The sequence below is a fragment of the Opisthorchis viverrini genome (assembly GCF_000715545.1).
Source record: "Opisthorchis viverrini unplaced genomic scaffold opera_v5_75, whole genome shotgun sequence".
Taxonomy (NCBI): Eukaryota; Metazoa; Platyhelminthes; class Trematoda; order Opisthorchiida; family Opisthorchiidae; genus Opisthorchis; species Opisthorchis viverrini.
In genome coordinates this window covers 1,539,560-1,565,965 of record NW_008751732.1, presented here as the reverse complement: position 1 = coordinate 1,565,965, position 26,406 = coordinate 1,539,560, and the positions used below count along the sequence as shown (strand labels likewise).

Sequence of the window (26,406 nt, the reverse complement as noted above, 5' to 3'; positions counted from 1 at the left end):
CGACTCGTTGACGAAATGAATGATGCTGTTCTCCAGAAACTGATCTAACCAGGCTTTGGTCGCATGGAGTTTATTCTACGAACAGCTTTTACTTCCTGCGTGGATAGGTGTGATCCCGGTTGCAGCTCAATAAGCCATCTGTGTAACAGGTGTTATGCATTGAATTGACGTCGTCGGAATGTGCAAGCTGTTGGAAATCTAGAAACGTGATTGAGGAGTAGAACATTTGGCCAGATTACTGGGTATGTGGCTTTTTACTCGCGCGTCACTCGCCTATGGTCACTACCAAGTTGATGTCCTAGATGATGTTCGACTTCAGGAGATGTGCCCTTTTGTTCTGTGTAATTTTCTGAGATGCGGTTTCGCATATTCAATCTGGTTTAGTTGACTGCATATCGGGATGCACTGTCTCGCGCCGATGTTGATTATTTGAAGAACTTTTGTTGGGACGGGAAAAGGTACTGATCAGCGCTGATGCTGAAATGAATAAGGTGTTTAGTGAATTTGAAGACGACCAACTCCACCCATAGCGTCGAGCCTAATTTAGCTTTTTATACTGTTTCGGTCGTATTTCTACTCCATCCTGTTTACCATTTACAGCCGTAGCTCCTTGGCACTTCACACTCGTCAACTTATGCTACTTTCAAAGCTTAGCAGAATTGGCAGGTGAGTGTTCCCCCCCAGCTAACCAGTTTTTCTCAGGTTGTTTTATATTGGTAGTTTTGTTGAACAATAGCAAGTCACATTACTGAATGATAGAAGTGTCTGTTGCGGAGAACGGGATCCTTGGTAAGGTGTCTGCTGGTTTACAACCGAACGTAGCAAAACCATAAGGTTGTAGAGTATAGTACCAGCTTACATTCGCTCTTGACAGCCGTTAACCGGACATGCATGTGTAGATTGTATGAGTTTCCTGTTAGATGAGAACTATGGGACCACACAACATCAAAGCAAGCATACTACTGCTAGAAAGATGGAGGTTATCAATCGAGTAGTAGTTGAATTGAATAAGGCCCTGCTTCAGACCGTTCTGTGCTGTGTTGTGGTCCAGTTGTCAGTCAAATTTAGATACTTTTATGGGTCCGCCTTGCAGTTATCTCTCCGTTCTTGTCATTTTTCCGTCACGGTTTGCTTTTTATTTGGTATTGCCTAGGGTGCCGTGTTTGACAAGTTTTTTTCCAGCCAATGACGTAACGTGTCGCAATCCATACGAGTTTCCTGGACATACTGTAATAAAAGTAACTCAAACTAGACTGTGGTAGTTGAAATTCGTGAAGCATTTGGGGTCACTGTCCTGTCGTCGAGCAATTTCTCTTGTAGACATTCTCAGGGTGAATTATGCGGCTTACTCGATCGGATGTTTCCTATTTGAAACAGGGAATAATAGTAGGACTCCCCATACCCACTGGAATGTATACTGCATACATTTTATACCCTGCATATTTGTAACTGAGACATCATAATCGTCTTACTATCTGAGTCAGTACGCACGAATGGTCTGAAAAAACTGCGAATAATTCCTTCGTGTAAATAATGTATTCCAATTACTCAACAACACTCGCCATTGTTCCGGCCCATTATTCTCACTCCTTATGGATAGCTTCTATTCGTATCGCAACTGCGTGTCCCACCGCAAACTTTGTTAGCGGAGTCGAGTCAGGAAACCCGCTGGTGTTCCGATGTAGCGTGGTTCAACTGATCTTCATCGCTTATGGTGATAAGTCTGGGTCAAAAAAAACTTTTTTGCTGTTGTATTGTCTTCTCTAAGTGAGTGAATCGATCGATTTGAGAACAAGAAAAGGCCTTCCGTACGGTTCTTGGTTTCTTCGATCACCTCGGAGGGGGGGTGTTAACCATGTTTGCATCAACAGGATATCCGTAGAACTCCGATGACTTTTTAACGTTCTCTGTTAGTACCCTCTGTAAGGGTGCTTACGAGTGTTGGTCGTAGAGTGCCAAACGAATAAATGTGCCTTGAATTAGTTCAACGAAAATCGTGTTTGTTATTTTCCCATATCCGACAAAACAACACAGCAACATCTTCAACAAAATCGCCGAGTAAGTTAACCTTGGAGCACGGACTTGCATGCCATCTGTCAAAACATTTGAGCGTCTTTTATGTAGGTTACATTTTGTGTGCATGGGTTCACCTTGATCACGTGCACGGCTTGAGTTGATCAGCGGTAGCGTTCTGTGCGCATTTCTCGTTTAACCAACTTCTCCGTTCACATGCTGTTCACCTCATCTGAACTGTTCCACTGAGAATACTCAAATCGAAATATTTTTTGACTCTCGCTCACTACTAATGAATTTTTAAGTTCACCTAGCTAGTATCTGTTTTTGCGATGACGGAGTGTGTTCCACGTTGGCATCCATCTTGCAACTTGTTCTGTTGATTTCATTGATTTCATTGTTAGTCAAGGTATCCGCATTGTTCTCTATATTTTTAGGAAGGAACAGCCTTCGGAGTTGGCCAAATATCCCGAACAGTTGGAATGCACCGCCGAAGAGGTCCGACGTTTGGCCTCTGATGTCACTAAGAACCTTCACCAACACGTCCTATTTAATAAGCACAATGTGAGCTTATTGCTATAGTTGTCTTTTACAAAATAGGCTATGTGATGGTGCCGGGTCCTTTCATAATAGAAGTAGATCAGTAGTACATGCCGCTGTTAGAAAAAAAACGAAGCACTCGTGACGAAGACACCCAAGAAAAAAACGAAAGATAGAAACATTTTAGAAAAGCTCTAAAGCTAAAGGAAAAATGGTCAGCATTAGGATGCTTTCATCTCCAAGGGGTTTCAGAACAAAGAAATCTAAATATTATGTTGGAGCACGGTTCTATTAACGGGAAAAAAATAGTCTCCACGAGCTCTACTCAGCACAAGCTTAGCTTGTGATACAAAATTTAGTTGGGTAGTCACGCTGCGAACCGGTAGCTTGCTTACACCAAGGCTGGTATCGTACCATTTCCTGTAGGGCTTTCAGCTACGGCATGGTCAGCGGCCGGGCAGGGATGAATATTCCACAGTTCTTGGGTTGACACAAGCCAATTTCATATCACATTACCTGTTCACTGCAAACTTAACTTCTGAGTGGCCTCGGTTGAAAGGCATATATAAGCGATAGAATAGACTTGGAAGGGTGAACCAAAGATGGTTTCTTCGAGCCTTCCTCTTAAGGCTGAAATGCATACAGGTGAAGGCCACATTTCTATATGTATTTTTGAACATTATTGTAGGCGTTTATGTAGTATTCGGCGTTTTCCTTTGCTAATTATACAAAACGTAAATTTGGTCTTTGTATCGTGATCTTCGGTAGACATTGTGGCTAGATCTCAAGGAACAGGATTTCCTGCTACCGAATAGCCGTTCTGGTAGTTTGTACATCTTTGTGACTCATATTCTAAACAGGCGAGCTTCTTCTCCACTTATTGTTCTCAGTCTTAACCAAAAGGTCGTTCCTAAGGGCACTGGTGTTACCGGGATTTTGTCGGCAGTTTTTAAGGTACACAGAACTGTTGCGTCTAGTTCATGGCTCCAGCCGAATGCAAGTTATGTGTTCTCACATTCTTTTTAAACAGCTGAAAAACCACTAGATGTATTCAAGATATACATATCAGTGCACTCCCATTTAACTAACAATTTATTTGGTATGTACTGGAGTAGTTCTAGTGGATGCCTTCGTATAAAGGCTACCTTTCTGCAAAGGAAGGAAACAAACCAAGGTGAATTCTATGGAAGTCGGAGGTACGGTTTGGCGGTAGTTTATAGCGGTTTGCTAACAATAGTTTGATACTCTAAGAAGAAATCCTTTCGGGTGGCATTAGAATGTTTGCTCCATGATGGGGTATCTTTGGAGAATGGTCATTAAGATCCATTTGATTAACGAAAATCCGGTCATGTGTGTCCTCTCTTGAAGGAAAGATAGAATTTAGTACGTTAGTTGCTCTTTTCAATTTTATGATGTTGCGACTTACCAGGTTGACGCCGCTGACTAATTGGTAATCAGCATTGAGACGAGTTGCATTTTGCACTTCCTTGGCTAGATCCCAAGGTCTGACCTGTCCTTATGTTGGTTCCGGTTTTCGAACCTTCCTTGCCAGTTGGTCTACACCCCAAAACACGGAGTTGTAGGATATGCACAGGAACTGATAGCATGAATACCAACGAGATCGTTTGTCCGCCATAATTTGCACTGGTGGCAGCAAAGCTCGCAGGTGACCACCCACACACATATACGTCCGGCACATTCGGGTTATCGCAGGTTATTCCCTTCGGCTTCTAATAAGCGCCAAGCTTCTTGTGGACAGGGTTTCTACACCCAAATTGGCGATGAGGACGAATATCCACATTCGCATGTTTGGATCAGTCTTCTCTTGCCACTATGCCGACCGATTAGGGGTTCATCGAATGCTATGATGACGATGTGTCAGTCAGTTTACCTGTCTTTTCGATGGGTCTGGCAAGAGAAATTTTTATTCGAAAGTTCTCATTGAATTGCGATTTTTATTTTTACATATAGTGACGGTAGCCTTTTTTCGCTGATTAGAAGAAATCAGATAACACAGGAGACCTCACACCTAAAATCCCCAAGTCCCACGCTTCACCGTTCCCTTTCAGCATGTCATCAGGAATGTACCCTTCTTACTATTTAATTTTCGTTAGAAAAGAAACTTGCTGAAATTGGACAACAGATTATACATGTTGGATATTTTTCCGACGAGGTAATGTTAATTGATCAAATTCCTAATTCCGCTGTGGCTGGTGATTTAGATTGCTAAGGAGCCCCAAGTAAGGTGGACATTAGAGTCTATTGCTTTCATCCCAAATGTTACCTAACCAACGTGTTGTGATAGATGAGCTGTTCACTTGAGTATGAAGCGGATATGGGCTGGACGAAATCCCCTAATTGCTCAGCATCAATCAGAATTAGTTTGTTGCAACAGTTCATTCTAACGACATTCCACTGTGTTCTGGTTTCAGAAGAAGACGCCGGAACACAGACTGGTTTTGGGCTTGAAAGAGGCGGTAGAAAAATCCGGTGGTCAAGGCAGCCTATTTCAGTGAGTTTTCTTATCACGATCGTGTGGAACGTCGTTCTTTTACATTTTCGCTGCATATCCGTCGATTCGTCTTTCTTATGTCCTGTAGCCGATAGTAAACCACATGGAAACTAGAATTGGAGGTGTGTAATTTCTCCGGATTGGTTGCTTATATACGGCGCCGTACACCGACCACTTTATTTTTGTGACAAAAGGAGCTAATTGAACGTTCATGAGTTTTGCCCCCAACCCGTTACATGCAGACCATAATACTGAGACCCACATGCGTTTATACTACTGTAAGAAACCAAAGCATTCCAGTCAGTATGTAACTTCTCTCGAAAATAACCTCCACGCCAGTCGCGTGTCTTGGCGCCCGCTTTTTATAAGGGACAGAGGGGGAATCAGAAGCTAGCTCCTTAATCATCATGTTTTGTCGGGCTGCACTGTCCATAGATTTTGAGACACGGGAATGATTTAGTTGTTAGGAGAAGGGCTAACGGTGTTGGCTCTTTGGTTTTGACGGACCAGTTTTTGTGAGTCTGCCTTGTGGTTCATTTGTTGCTGGGATCCCTATCGCGCACACTGTATGTCGTATCGGGTGGTAGTAGTGTGACGGTGATACTACTGATGGGGAGGCATGCGAGTAGTAGGTTTTGTTGCAAATTCGCTTTGCGTCTCTTGAAAAGGGAGGTCTGTTGCGGAATTTGTGGAGTCGCTTTGTAGCATTAGCTTGGATTCGAGCAATGGATGATATGAGTCAACGAATATCCAGGGAAGTTCAAGAAGACGCGTTCGGGAGAAGATGGATGTCCAGTTTTTGTAAATAAGATGCAAGTGAGAGTTTTGCTTCCCTGTCCAATAGTCTGTAACTGGTCAGTTGGCACTTTCTAATAAACAACCCCGCAGCGAAGGCCCTCTTCCTTTCAGTAGTAGTATTCCAACCAGAAGCGCAACAGAACCATCCAGTTCCACTACCACATTGTACTTTACCTAGGGCTTCCAATTTGTTTATGAACTGTTAATTTATCCGACTGTTGCAGTAAGCTTCGAATTCTTTGAGCTGCATTTTTATGGACATTCTTTTCGCGCTCACTGGCGATCCAAGTGCGCGGGACTTCCTTTTTATGAGTTCTTTGGATTCTCACTGCGTTCGCAATTTACGTATGTCCCCGACTCGACTAGCACGGAAACATTGTGGCTGTGACACACAGGTACATATGTGTATATGTCTTCTGGACCGTTTCAAAATGTGTTTCTCCATCGTCCTTTATGTTCAGGAATGTCTTGCAGGAAACCACTGATGTTCTCAATACTCTGGTCACTGTTCGTGGAGACTTTGAAACCAGACTGGAGAAGGACATAGTCGATTCTTTGAACAAACTGAGCGAAGAAGTGTGTGCTTCTATTACCAAGGCTAGACGTAATCTAAACAAGGTGTCGAACGAGACACGGTTGGTTCGGGAGCAGCTTCTCAAGGCGAATATTTCCGGTCAATCTCGCCCCGCAGATGTTCAGTCCAATAGTTCTGGTTCTTCAACAACGTTAAACGCAGACTCGGACTCATCGCGCTTGACTGCACTTCAGAACCAGGTAGATGAAAAAGAGCGAGAACTCTCCACGTGTAAGGTTAGTTGTTACCGTCCAGGCGATGGGCCTGCCTTTTTTTCGGTTTTTACATAGCTAAAGCCGCTGTCAAGCTTCACCTTAACCGTGTTTTCGTTACATCTGTTTTTTTTTCGTTGACTTTTTTCACGTTGCTACCTGAATCATGTGTTTAAACACGTGATATGAAACAGGTACACGCGAGATGATGGGAATCTTGCGCGGATTTCTTGTTTATTTTCTAGGAGCTGACATAATTTAATACCACAGCTGAAGGTTAAGCGTTTTGTAGCGACAGTCAGCCAATCGGCAGTCACTTCAGGTCAGCTCCGTCACTTTCCCTCGTTGAATGTTATCTACTTGGTGTCAGTTCTCTGAGATCAACCGCTAGCTCTTCTCCGATTAAGCACACGTGAATGAGCTTCTAGGGTAGTGGGTAAGTAACTCCTCTGGTTATCCGTTGCAGTTTAGGCAAGAGTCCACCTAGAGTCCGAACGTCGTTCCTTATTACTGTCTCTTTGCCTTCGGGTATTTTATATAGGAACTTCTGCTTCGCGAACTGTACACGTTTGCTGCCCAGGAAGACACCTATGCATTGCTTTTAGTGAAATACCTGCAGTTTCAAGAGGCCTACCTAGAAGAAAGCCTGCAACTACTTCGAGGACGAATTCCTGAGCTACTCACATCCATCCGTGAGTATTCTAAATTTGTTGTTAGCAGTCACTTCTCCTTTTTTTGAATGAATATTTCATATTTGCTTTGGAGCGGTGAGTAGCGGTCCTCCTCAAATACTGTTATACTGTAACAAGACCGCTGTCCCCGTGATGAACACGATGGTGGAATAGGCGTTTTTTGCATATCCTCGGTTCCTGAAGATTGACCGTTCTAATTTACAAACTGATCGAAGCTCCGTTTCGGCTAATGATTACGCATATTTCTTGCTTTCTGAGCAGTTTTATCCCCTGGCTTGCTTGACCATTATTCTAAAGCAGCCGTCTGATAGCTGTTGGTCATTGCTTTATTCTGAGGTTTCGTCGTATCGCTCTCTTCTTCACAATATTGTCGTGAATATTGTCCTTGAGGTTAGGTTAGTATTCTACTGGGACTGTTTTTTCATGCTATCAATTTTTATGAGGAACTCCATGTATCTAATGCTCCTTCCAATCAGAAAATGCGAAGCCTACCAACGTTTTCGGTTGTCACCTAACCAAACACCTCTCGCAAACCGGACGGCAACTATCTTATGTTCTGGAGACATGCATCAACCGGCTGAACACGGAAACTGTTTTGCAGGAAGAAGTAAGAAAATTTGTTGTCTCTACCCTCGATCTGCATCTCAAACGTATAATTGCCAGTTATCATTCATTTCAGTGGAGGTTCTTCAGAGAATAACTTTCCACTGTATTCTTGGGTGGAATAACTATGACGTTGAACGGCATACCTAGTTAATGTTTGAATCGATGTTGCAAATGGACGTCTTTCTGTGCGTACTTTTTTGTCCTGTGTACATGTGTCGGCGCACTGGAGTCTTTCATCGTATCAGTGTAATGCGAATCTGGTATGACATTAGGACGTTTTCTAAGAAAGCATACGGACCATATACTACAGTTTTTGGTTGTGTACATTGTCAACATGGCAAGAACACAAACAAACCTACTCTGACTTTCAGGGCGGCACCTCCAGCCAACCACGCATTGTAACAAGACAGCCGTTCAGTACGTCTATGGTAGATTTCCAGTACTGGAATCATACCTGGAATTGATGTTACCGCATCAAGCTTGGCAGTATTCGGATGCGGTTGCACTACAACGTTCCCTCAAGTGATAATCAGGCGGACCTGCACTAAAAATTCCTTGTACTTCTGTCGATTGGTTCAAACTGTTTGGAGACAGGCATTTGAAGACGACATCTGAGATAGCTGCAGCGTAGAGTTGCTTGTGCTTCATGGATTGCCTCCTCTGTATTACGTTATTAGTACAGTAATTTTCAGGAGATGTTTTTCGAAGTGAGCTCACCCATGGAGGTCCTACACTGCCCCCCACGTCAATAATGATTTAGCTCCTTTATCCAAAGAGAGAGCATTTCCAATGGGAACAAAAACGCCTGTTCTCTGCGATGTTCTTTCTTCTGGGAGGGGAGATATCTTCATATATTGACTTTGATCGTCGAAGGCTGTTCATTGAATTTCGCGGTGGTTCGTTATAAAACTGCACGTTTTATCGGCTTGCAATGGAGTGAAAGGTAAGATCATCCTTTCTCGTTGTGATTGCATCTGGATTCGGTTATCTCATTCTACCGAAACAGACCCCTGTGTTCACAGATTTGCGCACCTTTTTACCGACAGGTGGTGTTAACGTAAAGTCCCAATGGAACTCTGAGTTATGGCGTTTTTCAACTGCAGACTGCCTCTAGCACCCAGTTGGATCAATATCCAAGATATGACAGCTAGGCATCGCACCCGAAGAGCCTACAGACTCAGGACCGGCGAAAAATTGCGCTCTGCATGGAGGCGCTGTCGCTCGGAATGCAGCCTGTTTCTCGTAATGCATATTTGGGACCTAGCTATTTCGCTCTTTTGGATACATTTTTCGGGGACACTTTCCTGGGGGGACGGTACTGTGTTTCCACTGACACGACATACCACTTTATGACTGACCAAGTCTCGTTGACAGCCCGCAATCGGTCCAACTAGGCCTTGAGGTCGCCTCTAAGCTGCACGTTCGGTCGACTGACGCCAGTTTGCAATTGAGTGCATAAATGCTCGTATGCCTAGTTCTTAGTGTGCACGTAAACAACAAGATTAGTGAAAACTCGTCAACTGTACCCGTCCGATGAACCCCAAACAGGATGAAACTGGTAATGGGTTATGGGAGAGCCTTCGTCAGCTTTATAAATGTCAATCTACCTTCTAACTCATTGAATTCATTATTAAGGCCAGAGATATCTGAATTATCGTCAAGCCCAGACAAGAAACATCGATTAACCAGATAGAAAGAAGTTGGGCAGCCCTTTTGATCAGGTCTCATCGTCTCGGTTTGGTGATTGTCCGAGTAGTCATGAAGTTTACTTCACAGCTGCAAGAGATATGCAGTTCATTGATTCAAATTGTTCCTTACTTCTCCCTACTTTTCGGTACAGTGCGTTTATGTCTACCCATAATAATGCTCTGCTGATTGTACGTAACCTTTGAGACAGTTTGCAGATTTGTCGGGTCAAGTAACGATGACCTAAAATTGAAACAGTTCGTTGTATTCTGTTGGCACTGTTTGCAGCGATCGCACCAAGGAACGCATCCTAATTCGCTACTTTCCCCCTTGATAGTTTGCTAGTTTCCCAATGTATTCGATCTAAGACAGCTCTACCCTCATTATTGCATCTTCCTTCGACACAGTGTGATGTTTTTATTCTGTTCAATTTCCAGGGCTTGTTTAGACGATCTGGAGCCCATCGCAGAATGGACGTACTTGTGGTGAGTCGTATCCTTTGGTAAATGAAGTTTTGACGTTATTCGATGTCCACCGGATTTTGACAAAAGGTAGCATCTGAATATCTCCAAAACTCTTCGGGGTAACATATTTGAACAGTTGAATTAGGAGACATCGGCACAACTATCTGATCCTACAGCCAAAAGAAAGAGTCAAACGAGAACATCATCTTTAGCACCTTGTTTTCCACCCCATTGTCAGTACTAGCTTTATGAACAAAACATACACTTAATTGTATTCTTTGGTATTTCTCCTGATACTCAAGTTTAGAGACACGCTCCAGGACAAGTACTCTATCGGAACGATTTATCAAACTCGGACTCTGCTCAGAAGTGACAATTCGTAGCTGGTCCGTTGAAGCGCATTTCCAGTAGTTATTCTTCTCAGAAGAAACCAGCTCGTAGAATAGGTAACTTTTACTTGGTTCACTGAGGCGGGCTTTCTGGAGGGAAAACCCGTAGTATAACGTAAGGACATGCGTGCCATCTGCAACTGTAAAGCTCAGCTCCTGACATTTAACGATGAACGTTCCTTCGGATGATTGATGGTTGTGGCTTTCATACCAAAGCTCATTCTGGTTGCAATCTTCGTATCACCAACAAGGTGACTTGTTTTTATCCGGCTATCAGTAGACCAATCCCACGTTTACGAATATTTCTGGGTGGGATTGTATTTAGTTCCTTTGGACCAGCTTTAAAAACTCGGCGATACATCGACTTACAATTTTCACTAGTTGGGCTGCAACTCAGTCACCATGTGGATGACTACCGTTCTGGTATTTAGTAGCTGGTGCATCCAGCACCGTTAATGGTGGCAACTTACTTTTTTTAGCGGCCAATTGCCCCTCAGTAGCTAGTTTGTGACCTTGGCTGACGTTAGTTGACATTGACCTAACTTGATTTTTTGTTTGGGGCCTGGTATATAAAGGTGTCTATTGATGTCCACCGTTCTCTCATTCCTGTTACATTTGGATGATGGCACTTCATTGCTTGGTACGTTTACCTTAAGTTCTTTTTTGCGTATAGGTTTTTGTGGTTCTTCAGCCGGGAAACTTTATGTGATGGCAAAGCACTGGTCTAGATGCTGTTGCAGGTGGTTGATGGTGATGGTACTGAAGAGGAAAAGTAGAAGGCAGTGGTAAACAACGGACTATTCATTTTGGATTCTGTCGACCAAATAGGATGTTCCCATTATTCGGTTGTCTTCTTGGCTGAATTCAAAAATCAACGAGAAACAGTCTGTCGTTTTCTAACCTTCGTCACTCGTAGGTGCATGTTATTGTGAATGATTTTGACGGGGTATTTTTGTTCTCGCGCTTACCGCAGCTTCACCAACCACCATTTAGTGGGAGCTAGAATATCGGAATCATGGTGAATGAACAACTTCAAGCACTGGAAACACATTCCTTTTGGACATATTAACCATATTCACCAGTTACTGCTTCACTTTAAGTACATGTTCACCGTACTACGCTGTATTTCGTACAGTTTGCTTACATCTACACTGTTTTTGTACCAACAATCTTGTTACCTCGAAAAGAAAGCCCTGAATCTGCAGCAAGCCGATGACTCACTTCTTGATGCATGCGATTCCATGGTGATTACCGGGGCACTTAAGCAGTATTTGAGCAGCCTACCTGAACCGTTGATAACATTCACACTGGCAAAACGATGGGCCGAAGCTTCCAAAACGTGAGTTTTCTGTGTTGTTTTGTATGTATGTTTTAGCAGTCGCCATTGGAATTCTTATTGTCGTGCTGCACTGTTTAATGGAGTAGGCGGGAGTCAGTAAACGTTCCGTGTTCAACATATCTGTGGGTTTGCTTGATGACGGCATCTGAAAACGGCACTTATCTCCAACGATATATTGGATATCTGTGTGAGTGCCACTGGTTGCCTGTTTATCATGTTAGTGGAGTTCTAGTGTAAGGGTATGTGTGTGGTGCTTGGAGGCCTAGCAGCTCCATATTCGCTCCTCGTCTGGCATACAACTGTTACCTGTTGCTTGCGTTAGCTGCTTGCATACGGCAGCTTCCACACACTATCTCAATAGATGGACAAAACCAAATCAAGACAAGGTTAAGATGTCAGGACGGTGTCCTAGCGGATGGGAACTGCCGAAGATCAGCCTGAAGATGCAACGACCAGAACGAAGGTAAAGTTGTACGTTGACTGTTGTCCGTCCTGCATGTTGTCGAGTGGTTTGCTAATTTTTAGCAAGTCCCCGATCGCAGCGGCATCCTGCTAACCTGTACGACAGCCAGACGTGCAAAGGCTAGAGATACACACTCATTTTAATGCCAGATATTGCTAGGGGTGTCATTTGTGTAGGATCTTCACGAACCCCCCTAACGAGCCGGCTCGTCATCCCTTAAGAGCCAATTGAATAGTCTTAAAGATGTGGGTGTAGTGTAGGGTCGGTCTAGGGGCTAGGACTCCCGAATTGTCTCTTCAAGACAGTGGTAGTTGAATTCCACTACGATTTCAGTTGGAAGGACCGAAGATGGTCTTATGGTTCTTAAAAGATCTCTTGTTATCCGCTATTGCTCACACTTTCTTTTTCCATTGTACAGTGGACTGAAATTGTGTTGCTAACTTCCTTAAGGGAATGGGGGTGCCTTTGAGCTGAAACAATGCACAACATGCTTGCTACTGCTTTACTATTTGAGCTAGTAGGTTAGGCTTCATTTCAAGACTAAGCGAGTCAGCCAGATACAACAATAATGGACTGCCGACCTGTGAAAAATAGCTTTGATCTGACCGTTGTCGATTGTGAAGCTTGTCAGTTTACTGTGTTAGTTGTCATTGTAGCCAGAGATTGTAGTCAACATCCTCCTGCTTTGAGTATACCCGTTTTCTCTATGCTTTACTCCTTCACAGCCCCGGAATGGCGACGGTGGATGTTGTTGCCAAATGTCTGGAAGACATGCCTGCAGATTTCCGTCTCAATTTGGCCTATTTATGTCTATTTTTGTCCAAAGTCGCTGCATTTTCTAACGTGAACAAAATGACTGCGGACAATCTGGCCATAGTCATCGGGCCGAACTTATTCCGCCTAGAACCAAATGATACCCTTTCAGAAAAAGAAAGTGTGAATGGTCGTCCGTAAGTACTCGTGTCTTTTTGTTCTGAGTGGTTTAAATTTTCATTTTGATGTAAGCACTAACAGTGACAACGAAAGCTTTTTCCTTCTTGGAAAGAGCTAATCTTGAGCTGTGATTCAGTTTGGTGTGAATATGCAATAAAATTATAGCTTATTGCGAACAGCGTACGAATTGAGCCATTGAACGTCACATTTCATCAACCACTAGACGGACTAGACTTATGCAGTGGGTGGTTGATCAAGAGTTGTTCGCTGTCTAAATTTTTTGAAAGCATCCGAGCCTTTTTGCACGGAGATTCAGCAGTCTGGAAGAATCACAAACACTGAGAGAATTTGCGACACTCTAACACGAGGTCAGTCCACGTGGAACGTGGCGCAATACAAGGCTGGCTCGCGGGTCCTCGACTATTCCTTTACTCCATTAAAAACTCACTTAATTACCTCTGTTTATTGGGGATGCCGACGGCAGTTGCTTACTTGGAAGACAACCGGTCGCATCGGACACACTGACGCCACATATACATTTGGTCAAAAAATAAATCCGCCCTCGGTATACACGTGTGTAGCACATCCTTCTTACTCCTTTAGAAGACAACCTATGCAGCATCAAAAGTCTACTTCTGAGCCCGGGAGGAAGAGAGCGGTTTTGGCTTCAGACATCAGTGTCTGACAGGACTGGTTGGTTTTATGTGCGACCAAACAGTGGTGCTTGCTATTCGTTTGGTAAACCATGTACCAAGACTACGTCCGCTCTTGCTGCTACAGTTCCAGTCACCGGAAACTGAGAGAGTGAGATAGATATACTCAGGCTTTGAGGTGATGGCATAATCGTATTGAATCAGTCTGCTTGTTGGAACGAATGAAGGCTACGATTCGAAGGCGACAGCTGTGGTATCATCATCATCATCATGGACAGCCTGACATCGGTGTTAGCACTGATGCTTCGCTGCCGTACAACCGATTTATATGAAAACCTTATTGTGAAGAAAAGAACGAAGGTGGACGGGGAAGGGACTTAGTGCTAGCTTACTACCTGACCTCTGCCTCTCGACTTGCCCTGTCTAGGCTTGGACAACCTGGCAGTATCCCAGCCCTCGGGCTTCCTTCTGGTGGCGTGGCAGCTAGGCACCGAAAGGATGCTACAGCTAAACGATTTATTTATTTTTTCACTACAATCATTCCAAGGTGCCTATACCCCTAGACACTCATTCAGGCAATCTAGACAGAAACTGATAACATAAACGCCATCGACATCGATTAGCGGTCATATTTTGCGGCTTCTCCAGGCAGGCGCAGTGGGGATCACTCGGTCCCCATCCTTGTAGGCGAGTAGTGCCGACAGCACCCAGATCGATAGGGTTTTCGCCAGATGCAGTTTGAACACCGGAGTTTTGAAGGCCTTCGAGCGTTCGTCTCATTATCTCATCGGCCACGCAATTAAATATGAATGGAGGGAGTGGCACCGCTGTCGGACACCGCTTTGTGTACGGAACCTTTTGGGCGTGCTTTCCCCATACTTTCACACTTCCGGAAGTCAGAGAACACGAAGAACATATTATCATGTACTTCCGGGGCATTCCTTGATGTGCCGGCGTGCCAGGTAAAACACACCAGTCAACCAAGTCGAATGCGCCCTGGAAATCCAGGAATACTAAAATTGTGGGTCGTTTGTACGTATAGTATTGTTCCAGCATCTGATGGAGTGTGAAGATTTGGTCAACAAAACCCCTACATGACCGGAATCCTGCTTGCTGCTCTCGAAGCAGTGTGTCACGAGCCACCATAACTTGACAAAGAACAATTGACCCCAGGAGTCTCGTTACAACCCGGGTTAGACTGACCTCCCTGTGGTTACCACCCTCACTACGAGCCCCTTTTTTGAAAGTGGGCACCATCATACACTCCTCAGTTGCCTCGGACAGTCTCCTTTTGTTTAATGTAGGTAAGCAGATTAGACGAGCGCTGACTGAGGATTTCATTCCCATCTTTGAACAACGCGGGTGGGAGGTCATCTGAACCAGAGTCTCGCTGGTGCTCGAGAGAACAAATGCATTCATAAACCTCCGAGGCCTTGGGGGGAGGCTTCACGTTCAGTATCCAAGGTTCTACGTCAACTGTGGGCTCTAGCTGAGTGGCAGCTGTTGGTCACGGTAGCTGTTGTTCGGAATATTCGGCCTACCGGTTGAGGCATTCTTCTCTATTGAAGATTGTCACTCCGTTTTGATCCTTGATGGTTCCACTCACAGGAGACACGGGGGATCGGTAACCGTGTAACCGATTTATGTGTGCCGGTGTCATAAGTTGAGTGCCGGGATCCCCATTCACGGAGATGCACTCGACCAGGTTCACTGGCTAGGGCTTTTATACTTGGTTTCCAAGTCATAAGTTACCAGCCTTTCAATCGCTCCGCGAGGAAGACGGACTTATGACATGCGAAGCGCACTTCATAACCAGTGTAACCTATGAAGCCTGAGCAGGTTGTTCCCCAGGGGAATGTTCTTTCTTCCTGACGTATCTCAGCCTTCCTAATATAATATTGCCACCAGACCCATCCAAATACTGAGACATCGAAGCTGAGGGTTTTCGTCCTTCATCTTCGTCTGTGACTCATAGGACAGTATGAATCACATCGCTGCATCACATAATCTGTCTGTGACAGACACAAGGAAGTCACGCCGGTACTGTAGGTCTCGGGGACTGACAAAAGCTGTCTTGGCCTTTCAAATTTGTGTATGTCGATCCCTGAGGTTTTAGAGGCATGTGGAGAAATTTCGAGCAACCTGTCAATGACAAAGTTGGAGAGAAATGCTAAGGGAAGGTAGCCTTGTCTTACGCTATCGAACGTGGTGAAATAAGGAAACAGCTCGCTGTGTACAGTTAGACACCTGCAGGGATCGACGTAGGGTGCCCACGTTAGGGGTAAAACTTTAGAAGGGATACATCTGATTTCCAGGTAATGCCACATTTTCTGGTGGTCTAAAGAGCTACAGAGGAGCTATCGTCTGAAACCATCTCGCTACTCTAAACCTGTCTCAGGGTAAAGGTATGGTTGATACTTTCCATACCAGGAGAAACCCAGTTTAATTCACAATCGATCAGCCTGCGCAAAATAATGCCAGAGAGCACAGATACCACGACTACCGGGCCGGTTCAACGGTGATTTTCACGTGATGGCCTTGTCCCCTTTCTGACATTTGGGATCGCTGTCGAAACGCTCCGTTCCACCAATATTCTTTTTTTCGTTTACGCTGCTCGCCAGCGCTCCACCACTTTTAAAAAGTGGAGAATGCAGACCATCCAGACTTAGTGTTTTTCTTTCGAGAAATAATATCTCGTTTTGAATCTTTGTTATTGATGGCGGGCTGGTCTCGTGATTATAATCAGGCTCGTGGGGTATGTTTAGGGAGGGACCCCAGCTGAGCCGTTCTTTAAAATACTCAATCCATCATCCAAGACGACGATTCTTTGAATGATTTACCATTGCAATATCTCCACAAGATTATAAAAGAGGGATATTTGAGAATGAAAGCTTATTATTCGGTAATTTGCTGCTTCCACGGACTCCCAAAGGCACATAAAAACAATGCCCTTCCGATCAATAGTATCAGTCCCTGGAACACCGTTCTACAATATTTCGAAACAACAATGCAAAAAGTTGAAGGATCCCATCGGCGGATCTCAACACTCGATCAACAATTCGGGACAATTTTTACAGAAACTGAAGAGTGTAAGCGTCGACCAGGATGTAATAATGGTCTCATTTGATGTGAGCTCACAATTCACATCCATAGGTTTCGATTCTGGCAAGACAACTGTGGCCAAATTATTGGATAACTGCCGCATGTCAAGTGGATCTCTGGAGAAAGAAGACATCTGCCAATTACACTTTCAGTCCTTCAGAGAATATTATGCACAACTACAGGGGACAACAGTGAAACCGCCAATATCAGGATTTATTGTAGAAATCACGGTGGAAAAGCCGGATATGAATCCCAAAGTACATGTTCGCCACACTAGCAACACTTGTGTGATCATTAAGAAGGGAACTGCATGGATTAAGGTAACTACTAAACAACGTTTTCAACGAAATCAAATTCACAATCGGAGAGAACAGCTTAATCTGGCATTTCTGGACATTGCTGATCGGACAGTTACAAAGAGCTCTACAGAAAGGCATACTGACCAGATCCTGAGTCAATACAGTAACCATCCAAATTGTCACAAACAACGCTGTATTCGAACACTTTTCAATCAGATCAAGACACATAATCCAAGATTAAAGAAGGAAAACGGTTCCAGAAAAATGGATGCCAAAAGAATTTAATCTGGAGATCACTAATTCAACAGCACTAATTGGAGGCAAACGAGTCACACTCCCATGCATAAAAAAACGATGCTAAAATGACGATAAGGCCTCTACGGCAGCGTAATACGACGGTCGCCCACAAACCCACCAACACCTTCGGGTGGACACAAGCAAAACCAAAAGGATAGTGGGATCCAATAACGTAGAACCATGCCACAACTATACATGAGAAGTAGCCGTTACAATGGAGAAAATAGGGCTGTACAATCAACCAGTCAGTCTGGAGAAGATCAATGCAAATTGGGAAGGGGTTGATCAATGCAAAGCAAGAAACAGTTGACTCAAAGGAACCTAAACCACAGCGCATCGGAATCACAAATGGACCAATGAACTCACAAAAACGCTGTATACCAATTAGCCAATTAAGTTAGGAGATAACTGATAATCTTCAATCGTTAAGCTGACACCATTTCAGTGCCTAGCCGCCGTGCCACACGAAAGAAGCATGAGGGATGGGATACTGCCAGGTTGCCCAAGCCTAGACAAGGGAAGCTGAGTTTCAGAGGTCAGGTTCGAATCACGGACGTTCCGGTCAGTTAATTCATGCTCAGATCACTGAGCCATCTCGCTCCTCGCTGACACCTGCATTCTTTTGGCCGATTAAACGGCTTAAAGGGAGCGGATGCCGTCCGCTGCGAATGTCTTCACCTCTTTGGTCCTTGCCAACTACGAACATTCTCTGTCGTTCTTCAGTCTCCTGATTAGCTGATGTTTGGGGAATCCGCGTACACTGTTGTGGTCGCTGGTTCCTGGTATAGCTTTTCTGACGGCAACAAATTCTGTCGATGGTATGCGGCGTTCATATGATCGAGTGGATAGCTAGGGATCGGCATTACTAAGGGCTGAGATCATAGTTTCTCTCCGTTCTTTTCGCTCGACAACGAACCTTTAACATCAGTGTGACTGCTTTAGCGGTAGCTTTCTAGCCAAACCAGCTCAGGATTGTTGAGCTACTGCAACTAGTCGAAGTTGAAGAACGGATTCGCTCTGCTTCGGCCTGTGAAATCTCGAGAGGAGGCGGACCAATAACCGATCCTGCACAATGGGATTATTGCAGACAGACGGCGTTCTCCAGAAGGAGCATTTTTCTTGATTTGAGGCTCTCCGTCAGCAACTGGCAACGACATGATCGGACTGAGCCTATAAATGGCTTGTGGGTGGTGGTGTTCCTGCAACTTGTAGGCGCTTGTGCTTGGAAGTCTGTATTGGCCAGAAATCGACGGCGTTCAACACAATTGAAAAGATCGCTCTCCATTATCGGTACACTGACTACCAGTTCCGATTGCACTACCTAAATGTGCTTCTTCTGCGTTTAGTCGTCGGTGCTCATATCACCCGTCTTGATGACTATATCCATTCTCGCTAACCGAGGTAGCCGTGACAAATCTTTTTGGAACCAACCTTTCTCAGCTTTGGAACTTCAGGCTGTGGGAGTGTATACCGACACGACAAATAGCGTTTACTGCACCGACCTACATTGTTCTTCATTGAAGCCTACAGCCTTACTGGAATCCGGTCAATTAAAGTGCTTTCAGCCACGTGGCTGAGTGCACCTTCACGATGTGAACACTGAGCTATTGAATCTCTGTCGGCACGACGAACACTGAAGTTACGCTAGAGCAACAGAGTATCAAATGGCGATATCAAAGAGCGCCAACCTGTTCGTGGCACCACTTGCTTGTTCGGAGTGGTGCTGTTGCACGAGAAGACATTTGAGAACCTAAAACAAAAACTGGATGACCATCTGCCCGGATTTTTCTGTCGATGATGCTTAGAGCAATAAATTAAAGCACAAGTATACACATTGTAAAAATGAGTCTGAGACATTTTTTGTACACGTGTACTCTCTGCATGTACAGCTTGAACTTTGTGACGGATTCTCTCGTTATGCTTATCCTTTGTGACTGCGTTCTCTCCAGGTTCACGTTCAGTTTTCCGTAGATGTCACTATAGCAAACGTAGTTGAGGAGCCTCGGATTGAGGTGCTGAGCTAAAATAATTGAGGGAACTGTGAACGTGGACCGGTTTGCGAACAGCACTCGGCGTATCCACTGCCAAACTGACTGTCAGTAGTATTCCCTCATCTCGGCGTGTGTACTTCACTTGCCTGGCTTTATGATGAAATGTGTTTCACCTCGGACCTAGGAACGTGGCCTTGAACATCGTCTTACCTATCTTCGAAACGTGATGTAACACGTTGAGGTAAGGAACAGAGTGCGTGGCTCCTGGAAACCCTAGGACCGCATAGATAAGACAACTGAGGGAACAGTTTTACTGTGTGATTTCGATATGGGTAACCGGACACGTAGACTTTATATCGCTTTTAAGAATCGACTTAGGTGCTGATTCGAGAATGGCGGTTTTTAACCAGCAGCAGCGCTTCAATTTGATGTGATACCAAAAAGAGCAAACTAGAATGTTCACTTATTGATCTAACGACTTCAGATCGGCGGCACTATTGACCAAACAAGTCGCAGATTCTGTATCTGGTGTACTGTATAATTCCGCTTCTGTGAATATCCTGGTGATGTTTGTTGCAGAATCACTGCACTTTTGGCAGTCTCTGGCATACTGCTCGTGAGCATGTATATGACCCCGTAACGAGCACTGTCTGTTGTTTCCACACTGACGGTTCATTGCTTCGGTACTTGTTTACGTTCATGGTGAACTCAGTTGCTCCCTTAATTGTGCATTGGCACACGTCGCCGAGCACTGCAAGATTGCTGCCTGTCTGTTTTTTTCCACAGTATCGGCACCGCTTGTTTGTTTGCGCTTTCTTTCCGAGTGTATGACGACATCAACAACACCAACGCCTACTGTTTTGCGGTCGCCGATTATTATGGCCGTCAGTTTCACGTTAACGATACAAGGACTGCATGGGAGTTACCAAACTTTTGACGGATTAGCACAAACAGTCCGATTTGCCACACTAGCGTACTTCGATCGCTAGGCTTCGTACCTCATTCACAATTGGCTAGAATATTGTATGGGGATGGTCTTGCACATGAACTTCGCCGAAAAAAGCACAAAAAAAACCGTGCAAAGGTTGATTTGTTTTTTACCCCGTAGATTGTGCGAACAGTGCACACACTGTTGTCAATCCTTCGAAATGTAGGTTCGTCGGCTCGATTTCACTGTCATGCTTGGCGAACATGCAACAACCAATGTGTGCTGTTTTTTATCCGCTGGTGTTTTTGACGTTATATCTCTGTACAACATGAGGTAATTGGTCCAGAAACTGGTGAATTCATCGATTGAAGCTGTTCCGTGAGAACGGTAACACCATTTGAATGACGAAGCAGCTGAACAGGCACACACACACACACACACCTACCATGTAGCCAAAAGTCAGAAGCCTAACACACCTTGCTTATCTGTACTGTTCAGGTTAAAGCGATCAGCCTGAAACAAAGGATCGATGACGGTTGTAAATGCATGATTTTGTTGGTGCCTTGGTGCCATCAAATCCAGCACATGTAGGGAGAACTCTCAGTCACCACTCAAGGAAACCTAATGATTTAATTTGACTTAAATTCCATAAATCGTATATTTTTTGCCATAGTTTTCTCATCCCTTGGTTCTCACCTTCTACTCGTGACTTATTCATAATGGAACTGCAGCTGTAGTAGTGGAAGGGACACTAGACGCGAGGTAACGCTGAATCTAACAGTCAGCAGGATGGCCTTGTCCGTGGGATCCATCTTATAATGACTTCGTTACATCATACGGTACGCGCGAATTATTTTCTTTACTTTTGTAGTTTGATAGAAGATTTGCTTGATCGCTGATTGTTTTCATTTGTCCGTTCTTTGTTTCAACCAGCTAATCCTCATTTGTGTTATTTTGACTTCTCTGACTTTTCAGAGGTCATTCATTGGAACTGTTTGGACACAGTGGCGCCGGTATCCACCTGACCGACATATTAATCCAGAATGCAGAGAAGCTGTTCGCGAAGGATAAAGGTATGCTGATCCCCTATTCCAGCTTCCAGTTGGTAGTTGTTCTGATTGATCCACTGTTTTCCTGTGATCTTTAGCTGGCATACTTGACATTGCACGACCCTACTATCATTTTGAACATGTTCCGATGTCCCAACCTCATCTGGGCCAGTCTAGTGGGGGACTGAATAGCTGCTTAACGCCATGCAGCTATTCAGCCGTTCAGCAGCGACGCTTTCTAAACAATCGTTTTCTAAATTTTGTTTTCGTAAAGAAGTTCAAATACCATGTGCGAAACACGGTTCTTGAGTGAACCGCATATCATATTGTAGTTGAAAACGTCTCCTTCAAGGCAGAAGTGATCCCAAAGAAAATTTGAGTTATAATACTCCGTACCATACGTTTCTCTATCCCTTCTCGTTATTCCTATTCGTCACTTCATTAGAGCATTTCGTCGCATATTCCGTTGTTCCATATCTACTGTTTTAGGGAACCTACCTTCTCTGATCACTGCCCACACAATTGGACATAACCGAAGTGCATCTGCTACGACCTTGAGCGACATGAAGCCAACAAAACCGCCGGAATCCTATCGTAAACGTACCGAAAGTCCTGATGGCTTCCGGCCACCCAGACCTCTTGTTATTCAGCCGCATTCGGAGGCTAACGAACATGAAAATATCGTGGTGCAGTCGAGCTCGGAATCTATCCACTATGCCAAGTAATGGTTTCAGTGCACCTCAATACTCTTTAGCTTTTTTATCAGGCGGCTTCGTAGTTAATTAATTGGTTAACTTATTGTGATGACCTAACGATCAATAGCACTCATGATTACGCGAGAATCGTTGAGAAGTCTATATTCTGGTCGATATTAGATGCTCGTTAATACCTCTTTTTAGCCAGAATAGACTACTCTCGGTAGCTTTTGTCATGAGCGTTTTCAGTGGGAAATACTATTTTATAAAGCTTTTTGGAGTGATCAGTGTAACCACCATTCAAGAATGTAAAGAAAGTCATTGTAAAGCCAAGCACAATTGTTTAGAAACTATAGCTTCGGTTATTCCTAGGTCCAACATATCGCTTTCAAAATGTGATCTTGAGCGATGCTTCGCTGCTCCTGACATCTTAAAGCTCCGCTGGCAGACTACATCCAGCACATCTGATCTGGAATCCCCAATTTAATGTTTGATGAAAGTAACCCAAAGGTAGTCACGTTACCTAAGTGATCCTACAGACCATTTCAGAAGCCCGAACAAAAACGATATTTTGCGGATAGGTAGTTCAATACGCTTCAAAGGCCTTGTAAAATTGACCTCTTGTGAGGGATCATCATCATCATCAAAGACAGAAACATCAGTTTTGGCACTGATGCTTCACTGCCGCATGAGGAGTGTTCTCTGTCGAAGGGGATAGCTCCATGTTGAAATGTCTTTACAAGCAACTTACTGTCGGCCACTTGTGGTGTGGCGCATCAACCACAGCCATCTACATAGTTCGTTGTGGCAGAGAAATCCAGAATCTGTTGTCCGCCGTATTATTTATGTGTCCATACCCGTGCAACTCTAGTGAGGGTAGAAGAAGTTTGGTATCTTGCCCATGTTATTATGAACACCATTTCTGGAAATCCCAGCAATGGTTCGTACAACTCATTCAAAACAAAACGAGAGGAATAAGAATCTATTTGAACGGTTACTTGTATACACCACTGAGCTTTCCGTTTGCCTGTCTCACGAGTGGAACAACTCAATCTTCGCGCTGACTAATATTCCATTATGTCCCGATTGTGATAAGTTCCTGTCCAAGGACAGTTTCCGGTTATTTAAGCTTCCGTAGCTAAGTCTACTCAGGCCATTTTATTGTTCGGGAATGGTTGTTTACCTGACTAGTTGGGCACAACTTGACTGCAAGTAGTATCATGCAGTCAGAACAAATGAAACAACGGGTATTTTGACTTCGAAGGAGAACTTACTGTGATTGTTTTTGGCTGCTTGGCACGTGAATGGGGCCGGGAGTTTATACCAGCGATCCAGTGGCTGTAAATTGGCTTTTTCATAACTGGAATACCTATATATTTCACTGATCTCTCCTCTGAATTCGACAGAGAGTTCGCAGAGCAGTGATCAAGCTCGGCAAAAGATCAGTAGCCAACAAACGCACCTGGGTAATCAATAGTTTGGCGTACTCCTGAACAGCAATACACATTGGAGTTCTAGTATGAGTTTTCAGTGACTTGCAGGTAGCGATATTTGTATGCAGTTGATGCACCCGGTGGATGCGATGCTCCGCTTCGACCAGAAAAAGCGATCCAGGTGTGCACTGGAACCAGTAATGATAGAATTGAATAACAAGGACAATAATTCTGCTTTAAATTTGCTTTCAATTCCGAGTCCAACGTGGATTGCATGACGAGACATGGCCTAAGTGGTACGATTGCATTTTGACACTTGGGCCTCCGTGACCGGACTGTTTCTCTAGCATGCCACCTGCGGGTTCGCCGCAACTGTCTCCGAAAGTCAGGTAAATTTAGAGTCTCATCCAAGATACATTGTTTCTGTGGAGCTGTTTGCGCTTTATTAGAAACAGAGTGCCTATCATTTTTTCAAGGTGGTGATAGGCACGTTTTAGTAACAATCTCATCAGGTGGTGGATTCGTCTGAAGGAATGGCAACAGGCAGTGGATCTCGGTGGCTAGATGAGATGTACGTTAGTTGTGCGCCCCTCAGAAAAGCACAAAGGAAAGCCGCGAAATCGTTCAGCTGTGGCACCCTTTTGGTGCCCAGCAGCCATTCCACCCGAAGGAAGCGTGAGGGTTGAGAAACTTCCAGGTTGCACAAGCTTAAACCGTAGAAGTGAAAATGAAGAGGTCGGGCTTGAACCATAGACCTTCCAGTCAGTAAATTCGTGCTCCAACCAATGAACCATCTCGCTCCAGAAAGCCACAACAGACGGGTGTATGATCACTGTTCAGAAGGAGCAACAATCAGTGATTCCTGCACTTCACAGGTCGCTGATGGCGGTGTGTTTGTTCTCTGCTCGAAGTGTGTTTGTAAGTTGAGGATTTCATGTGGCCGGTTATTTCGAGAGGAACTCAAGTTTCCCTTCCCCTATGATGCTCTCTTTGGGCGCTAACCGGGTTTGTTTTGTTTAGTTTATCTTATGTCAACGCATCATGTAACATTTCGCTTCTTATTAGTCTCTGGTGGTAGGTAGCAAACTCGTCTTTTGTACAAGGGTTTAAGCACACTCTGACTGGTCTTCCCTCATTTTTGTCTCCCAGTTACTATCAAACTTCTTTATCTTTCAGGAACGTAACGCCCGGGTCTGCTCGTAAAAAGTCCGCAGCCCCAAGACCACCTGTCCCTCCACCACCGACCTCAAGCCCTAACCAACCTGCTTTTAAACCGGAATCCACCGCTCCCACGATTACTGTGGATCCTGTGGAAGCTGAAGAAAATTCGCCACTAACGCCGGCAGGCAACGTCTTAAATAGTTCACCCACGATTGCGGTAACTTGTGCGGGTAATTCTGTTTCCATCCCCAATCTCGGCACTCCTAAATCACCCCAATCAAACGGACTGCCAGTCCTCAAAGAACAACCAAAGAGACCTCCACGTCCTGCATCGGTTTATCAGGCTCCGTGCGAACCCCACCCACCATGATGTGCACAGACCACTTTCATCCTCTTCCTCAAGATAGTTTTTAAAGAACACTTTTCACATCTCGTCCCAACCAAAATCTGATATTGTTTTTTTTATACGCCACGCGTTTCTGTATGTAACTTGTGCGGGTAATTCTGTTTCCATCCCCAATCTCGGCACTCCTAAATCACCCCAATCAAACGGACTGCCAGTCCTCAAAGAACAACCAAAGAGACCTCCACGTCCTGCATCGGTTTATCAGGCTCCGTGCGAACCCCACCCACCATGATGTGCACAGACCACTTTCATCCTCTTCCTCAAGATAGTTTTTAAAGAACACTTTTCACATCTCGTCCCAACCAAAATCTGATATTGTTTTTTTTATACGCCACGCCGTTTCTGTATTCCTTTCTCCAGTGTCTTTCAAAAGTCACCAAGCTCCACAGATTAGGTTGTTTTCATTTTTCCATCGGTTTAACCGTTTCAAAATGCACCAAAATGTTTTCTATTTGCTTGTCTTCGATAAATAGGTCACCGCATTGTGATTTTGGAATATCATTCCTCGCAAAACAAGTATTTCTACGTGTGTGTTTGATAGCAGTGGACAACCGCAACTTCTTTTTGTCCCGTTCGTACCACCTTATTAACTTCCTGCTTACCAGTCGCCACTTGCAAGTGGTCGGAATCTGCTCAAACCATTGCTTCATTGTCCTTACTTGTTGGTAACTATATTTTTCTAATTATTTTTGACCATGGAATTTGAATCCACAATACACTGTGTGATGTCAGTTTGCGTCCTCATTTTTTGAGATACGGTCACTGTTAGCGATTTTGCGGAATATAGGTAGCCCCCTTGCGATGCTTGATTGTTGGCCTGTTCGCCGAGCATGGTAGTTAGATGGCAAACGTGTCATCACCAATCGAGATGATATCGTCATTGCGTGGTTGAATTGGTCCTAATCACTTCCGCGCTAACGATGGTTATGGAAAGTTGGCAATCCAACTGTCAAGGTCGATGACTATTCATCGTCCACATCGACGCCACACATAGGTGAGATCAGTTACATATTTTATACGATGATGAATTTCAATAAGAAATCACGAAATTCTGGCAAAGATTGGTTGTTATCTTCCTTGCGAACCTGATAAAAGCAACGCTAAACCGAATACGATAAGCTTTGTGATCTAGGGAAGTAATCAGTTCCGTAATGAACTCGTTTTGTTGGCG

General features: G+C 44.3%; 1 protein-coding gene across 1 annotated transcript; it reads left to right on the top strand.

Annotated features, from left to right (window-relative positions):
- Nucleotides 1-1,952: 1,952 nt before the first annotated feature.
- T265_04558 (hypothetical protein) lies at nt 1,953-25,948 on the top strand (the record flags this gene model as incomplete). Its single annotated transcript, XM_009169322.1, has 12 exons — nt 1,953-2,058; nt 2,451-2,577; nt 4,986-5,065; nt 6,325-6,673; nt 7,191-7,341; nt 7,818-7,948; nt 10,071-10,118; nt 11,569-11,825; nt 13,014-13,238; nt 21,467-21,564; nt 22,030-22,261; nt 24,845-25,948. The coding sequence occupies 6 exons, from the start codon at nt 10,104-10,106 to the stop codon at nt 25,197-25,199; spliced, it is 1,182 nt and encodes a 393-aa protein (XP_009167586.1).
- Between the last annotated feature and the right edge of the window lie 458 nt (nt 25,949-26,406).